Source organism: Actinia tenebrosa, unplaced genomic scaffold (genome assembly GCF_029948245.1).
Source record: "Actinia tenebrosa isolate PJP-AT-01 unplaced genomic scaffold, QUT_ActTen_1.0 PGA_scaffold9__36_contigs__length_13948895, whole genome shotgun sequence".
NCBI classification, from domain to species: Eukaryota; Metazoa; Cnidaria; class Anthozoa; order Actiniaria; family Actiniidae; genus Actinia; species Actinia tenebrosa.
This window is the reverse complement of record NW_028292586.1, coordinates 10,839,440-10,845,856: the sequence shown is the minus strand read 5'-3', so window position 1 is coordinate 10,845,856 and position 6,417 is coordinate 10,839,440. Positions and strand designations below refer to the sequence as shown.

The window sequence follows — 6,417 nt, the reverse complement described above, 5'->3', positions numbered from 1 at the left end:
GTTTTAAGGTTATAAATATTTACTGAAGCTTAGAAGAATAGAAGCATTTGTGGAATCAAATAACCTACCTCAAAACGATGAGCCTTTACGAATCAAGATCTCTGGTGATGGGGCACGAATGACCAGAAATTCTAGTTATATCCTTCTATCCTTTAGTATTTTACAAGCTGGTGAAGATGTCATGGCTGCAAGGGGGATACATACAATTGCTGTAGTCAAAGGGAGCAACCTCCGATTATGCATGTTGGTGTGAGGTTTTTAAAGATAATAGGTGGGATATGAGCTTCAATGTGAATCATTATAACAATGAACCTTTAGTAAGGACACTTAAAAAAATCAGAAGTGTGGCTGGTAAAAAGAAAGACAATAAAAGCTTTGAATTTAGTCCACTGTTGAACATTGAGTTAGACCATGTTGGTCTTGATGAACTTCATTTACTGCTACGTGTAATGAATGTTCTTATTAAAAATCTCATCTTGGATGCTAAAGAATGGGACTCTAGGGAAGACCCTAAGAAAAAAAGGGGAGAACCTCGAAAAGTGCACCTACAAAAACTGGAACAAACAATTCGCTCATGTGGAATTACATTTGACATATGGGATTAACTAATGCTGACGGAAAATCGGCTGGTGAGTATTACTTTACCAGCTTATAAGCATTTTCACACTTTAGCAGACGCGCAGGGCCTGGTACCAATTCGGGATAAAATCCCAGCGGAAGCAACTTTTCCCCACACGTTTCTTGTTGTTTGAAGCGATGTTTCTTTTTAGTTTTTGCTGCTTTGCCAATAAATTTTTCATATTTACCGATCGAAAACCACTTCGAGGTAAGTATTATTTTATTCTGCATGCTAAAACGAGTAACCACTGTAAACTAAACCTTTCTTAATTTGCGTATTATGGTCGGCCTTTCAATCGAGCTGTCAAGTAGGCCCAGATTGTAAACAAACCGAACTTGCTACACGTGACTGAAGTTTTCCCGCTAATTTAGACACAAAATAGAAATGGAAGAGAAGGAAAATCGTGAAAGTAAAAACCTAGGCGACTTTAGACGTTATAAAGTCCCAGAATTGAAGTCATTTTTACGCGATCGTGGTCTTAAAGTAACAGGAACGAAAGAGGAGTTAGCTGCGCTGGCATATGGTGCTCATGAACTGGGAATTGCAATAAAACCCAGCACGGAAGAAGAAAACTCAAGAAAAAGGATTCAGTATAATTCCTTGCTTAAATTCGAAGGTTTTCAACTACCCGATCCTTTCTCACTTTCAAGTGGTTGGCTCGACGAAAATGTAGGAATAAAGAAGTGGCCACCCATTTTTCAGCTGCATATCGCAGAATTTCTGCTCACTGCTGAACAATCGCAAACTGCATTAAAGAAACGTTTACTTAGTGATTATAAAGAAGGCAAGGCTTTTAGTTATTTCGACTCTAAATGGCTGAAAAATGTCTATTATCATGAAATCAATTCATCCTCAAAGTACTGTTTCCTAAAGTCAGAGTCCACCCCATCTCAAAATATCAATAATGTTCCTCATAAAATATGGGTATGTGCAGAGAAACGTACTGGTACAGTAGTCTCAGCTTATTGCACTTGCTTTGCTGGGTATGTAGTACACTGAGGCACTTATATTTATTTATTTTTAATCTGATTTGATTTTAATTCTTACAGACTAACCTTATATAACTTTATATAATATATTTGTATTGTGGACCTATTATGATATAGTATTACATTATAAGGTCTTGGTTTTGTTTGTATTGTTTTTACAGACTTGGCTCAACCTGTAATCATATTGCAGCTGTTTTATTTAAAGTTGAGTATGCTTGGAATAATGGATTAGTCATTAAACAATCACCCACATCAACAGAATGCCAATGGAATAATTATGGCAAAAAAAGAAAAATAGAACCAAAGAGAGTGTGTGAAATGCAGTTAAGAAAACCCAGGTATAAAAAGAAAGCAAGAGGAAACACAATAAATTCCCACCACAGGCAATGTTATCAACCTGGAAGCTTAAATGTTGAAAAGGATACTCCCACACTCAAGAGTTTACTTGGTGCTTTGTATCCAAGTATACCAAATGCATGTGGATTTCAATATCTTGATCTACATGTGACTACTAATTACTTCCCTGAGGATAATATCAATGTGGAGAGTACAATTGAAATTGAAACTTCCACTAGTGTACCAAAAAGTATCCCTGAAATAGTCTCTGAAGTGGACACAGGGAGTCAGGTACTTGACATTCTAACCAGTTTCAGTGTTGATGAAGCCCATGTTCTTGAAAATCGCACCCTTGGACAGAATGGCAATCACGAATGGAAGTCTCAGCGTGTTGGCAGGATTACTGCCTCTGTCTCACACAGTGTCATGACTAAGGTTAACACTTTGCAACAATCAAATGACAAGACAAATAATGCATGCAGCTCCCTTTTGGATTCCTTGTGTTCATTGAAATCTGACAGCAAGGCAATACCTGCATTGCTTTATGGCATACAAATGGAGGACGATGCAAGAAATGCATATACAAAAGTAATAAAACTTAAGCATCAGAATGTACAAGTGAGGCCTAGTGGACTATGTGTAATACCAAGCAAGGCCTATATTGCTGCAAGTCCTGATGGATTAGTGGACTGTACATGTTGTGGGGAAGGCCTTCTTGAGATAAAATGCCCTTTTAGCATTGCAGACTCTGCACCCAATCAAAACAATCTAAAATATTTAAAAGCCAACAAAAAAGGGCAAGTAAGTCTTTCAAAGAGCCATCCATACTATAGTCAAGTCCAATACCAGATGGGGGTGACTAGAAGACAATGGTGTGACTTTTTTGTTTATAGCAAACATGGATTCTACCTAGAGAGAATCAATTTTGATACTGAAAGATGGAGAGCACTTGAAAGTGCAGCAGAATATTTCTTTAAAAACCATATTATCCCATATTTCATGAACAATAATAACAACACAAGAGCAACATAATAACTTTGGTGACCAAAACATCAAGTATGTACAGTGCCATGTACAGTACCTTCATATTGTTTCACACTGTAATTATCAAGATTCACTGCATTGTAAATTTCCTTGATAACATCATTTGTATCTGTCAAGGTCAGGCAACACTAAGGAGTGAAAACAATAACTTAATAATATTATGGTTGTGTCAAGGTCTGCGAGAACAAGAAAGGATTGAGTTTGTCAAAAAATTAATTTAAGAAATCACTGACTTTTAAAACGGTGTTCATTTCTCAATATATTCATTTTGTATAATCTTGTATAGGTACTATAATGAGTCAGCTACCAACTTCATCATAGAATCATTACAGACCATTACACTCTTTCCCTAGCTATGTGTTAACTAAGAGAGATGTTTCCAATTTGAAAAAAAATATCACAAACAATAACTTGCCATGTTTTATTCACAGACAAATTATTGCAATAGAGTGCAAACACTAAAGGCATGCAATATTAATATTTTGCACAATTAAGTACTAAATAGCACTAATCAAACAATAGAAAAAATATAATAACCATAATTTAGAACTAATTTAGTACTACTTAGACTTTTAGTGTTTGCATTCTAGTACACATGCAAGTGAAACTAGCTAACTAAAGGTGCCAAAAAATTACACAGACATGCAGCAACTGTGACAATATCATCAGAAAATTGGTAAAAGTGTAAGTGGCATTACATATCTCAACAAAGCAAAATTCTTCATTCTTCCAATGGCACGCTCAACATGGATTCGTGCATTTGCGATCCTTTTTGTAGCTCTAACATTTTCTTGGGTCATTTGTTCAATACCACTGCTGGGGGGAGGTATCTTCAGGGTTGCTCCTTTCATAAGCAGATCTTCACGAAGAGGAAAACCACGATCTGCCAGAATTAAATCTCCAGGCTCTAATTTATTTAGAAATCCAGACTGCCTTGTTATATGTTGATCAGAGGCTCTACCACCCCATAATTTTGATAGGAAACTGATCATTCCATTTGGAGCAATACCTACCAAAAATTTGATTGTGTTATGCTTTTTGATATCGGACCAAGTGAGAGCTTGCTGTTTCTAGGTCCCTTGGTCTCTCGATGAATATTTCACTGCAGTCAATGGTACAGCATAAGTTAGGGTATCCCCTTAGAGAACGTGGTAGCATTTGCTTGATAGTTTCTCTGTCTGGCCAATGAATGATAGGTCTTTGTTGCTTGGCTAAAAATTTTATCCAAGTGTTAAATATCTGTGAAACCAAACCAGTACTAATAAGAAACAGATCTGCTAGTAATTCAGTGGGAAGACCAAGTTTCAATTTCATTAATGTCAAAAGCACCTCATCTTTAACAGTTAGCTTTCTTTGTGGCCCTCTTTTACCAACTTTGCTTGGCTTTCTCTTATAAAGTCTTTTAAACTTTGTAACTATTACTTTTTGTGTTCCCCTCCAATATCGAATATTGGCTGATTTCTTCTGTAAGTGCTTACACAGGGAATCAAAACAAGCTTTGTTTGGTAAACCAGTGTACACATTAACCTTTCCATCAGTCTCTGTAAATCTGTCAGTTGCTGGTCCTCTCATTTTATTTTGCTTTTTGATATCATTGATCACTAAGTATGCCTTGTCAATCTTGTCCTTGAGACTTGCAATTTCTAAATCCTTTATCAAACAACCAGTACAGTTACAGTCCTTTCTGCAGCTGCATTTGATTGTTAATGGAGGTAAGCCATAATCATGATCATTGTTATTAAGAATAGTGGGTATTGCTGTTGAGTCATTAGGTACCGAATTGTCTTGCTTGTCTTGCTCTTCATTCATTATTGGATCATATGTTGTGTCATTAGACAACTTTGCTTTTTTTGGAACAAATCCTCTCGATTTATGAGATAAAGCTCTCTTCCTTTTAGGTACAAAATGATAACTGGATGTCCCACCAGTAGCAGCTGCCCTTATGAGATTTATTGAAGGGCTTGGATGAGCTTCTGAAGGTTTTCCATCTACAAAGTGATAAGAGCAGACTCTTGAATCAAAATTCGGCTGCCAGTTTTTGCCTGTTTTAGCATCTTTACGGTTAACAGCTCTGATCCAATCTCTTCTGGTTTCCGCGTCAGATTTAGCGGTTGGGAAAGGAAAAAGTGCAAATGGCGGCTTACAATCACATTGTTCGTGCTTTATTCCTAGGTGAACATCACACTCCTTGGTTTTCCACTTCTGAATATGATAAGTGCTACTACTACAATGTTGAAAGGCACAAATCCTCATCTAGAAAGGGGAATAAATATAGCCATTTATCAAACAAAACAAAATTAACCAGCTTACATGTTCGAAGTGCCATCAAAAGTCTGAATCAGTATGTCCATTTTATCCCGAATCGGTACCAGGCCCCGCGCGTCCGCTAAAGTGTGAAAAGGCTTATTGGGTTCTGACAAAAAAAAAACAACAACTTCTGCGTGAACTGCCAGATAAATTAACTGGTGAAGTCATACACTTGTAATACAGTAGCCCAACTGTGGAGGTCATTTAGAGACATATATGATGTTATTACAACAATAGTTCCAACCAAGGAACAAATTGATGGTTATTTTAAAAGGGCAAAAGCATGGATAAATTTATTTGTATCCTTGAGGGACAAAAGACTAGGGTATAGACGTGCAAACGTGACTCCATACATGAACGCAATGGTTTTTCACATTCCAAGATTTCTTGAAAAGTATGGAACAGTAAAGCTGTTTTCCGGCCAAGGGGTCGAAAAAAATGATGTTGCAAGAAATACTGTACTAAGAAAGTCGAACAAGTGGGATGCCCCTGCTGATATTCTTCTGCTTGAGCAGAGACAATGGCAACTAAGAGACTTTGACAGAAGCAAGAGAAATTACACAAAAAGGAACATGGATTACTGGGATGAGGAACTTAGAAATATCAGGAAAAAAACAAAGGAAACAATAAAGCTGGAGCATATTTTATTAACAATATTTATATACTTCTATTTCTTATTGCTGTTATTATGATGTAATAAATGTGATGTTAATTCATGCAATTTGTTTTTATAATATATCAATTCAGGCTACAAGCTACCTTATTGAAGGTAATACTAGCTTTTTCAGTGTGAAAGTGGGGAAGCACTATAACTTGATCTCCTTTAAGTGCATGATTTTTTGGACTTTTTAACAAAAACAACCTTATTCTTATTGGAAACTCTATCATAACACCATCACCAATGCGATCAAAAAGTTTATCCCAATTATTACAGAAAATACATGTTGAAAAATCCTTTTTGAAAAGTTCCAGAGTTTTATTTGGCTCACATTGATCAGGAAAAAGATAACGGAACACATCATGGTGGATTTGAATTACTGTTGGATTAGTGCTTCTAGATTTCAAGTGCTCTAAAATACCTATAAGTAAGGCCTCTTTATCAGCACTTATTCTGCTCATGGA

At 36.4% G+C, this 6,417-nt stretch overlaps 2 protein-coding genes across 2 annotated transcripts; one reads left to right on the top strand and one right to left on the bottom strand.

Moving 5' to 3' along the window:
• Positions 1-692: 692 nt before the first annotated feature.
• On the top strand, positions 693-3,499 carry LOC116297955 (uncharacterized). The gene is made up of 2 exons (XM_089024524.1): positions 693-1,602; positions 1,740-3,499. Exons 1-2 carry the CDS (start codon positions 1,004-1,006, stop codon positions 2,974-2,976), a joined length of 1,836 nt encoding a protein of 611 aa, XP_088880650.1. The 5' UTR covers positions 693-1,003; the 3' UTR covers positions 2,977-3,499.
• A 518-nt stretch (positions 3,500-4,017) lies between these two features.
• On the bottom strand, positions 4,018-5,332 carry LOC116297954 (uncharacterized). Its single transcript, XM_031706276.2, has one exon. The coding sequence runs from the start codon at positions 5,239-5,241 to the stop codon at positions 4,018-4,020; it is 1,224 nt and encodes a 407-aa protein (XP_031562136.2). The 5' UTR covers positions 5,242-5,332.
• Between the last annotated feature and the right edge of the window lie 1,085 nt (positions 5,333-6,417).

Bases quoted from the DNA above. Each gene is read 5' to 3' on its own strand.
- LOC116297955 (XM_089024524.1), top strand. From the start codon at position 1,004: ATGGAAGAGAAGGAAAATCGTGAAAGTAAAAACCTAGGCGACTTTAGA. The intron at 1,603-1,739 runs GTATGTAGTACA...TTACATTATAAG, and splicing joins TATTGCACTTGCTTTGCTGG to GTCTTGGTTTTGTTTGTATT.
- LOC116297954 (XM_031706276.2), bottom strand. From the start codon at position 5,241: ATGAGGATTTGTGCCTTTCAACATTGTAGTAGTAGCACTTATCATATT.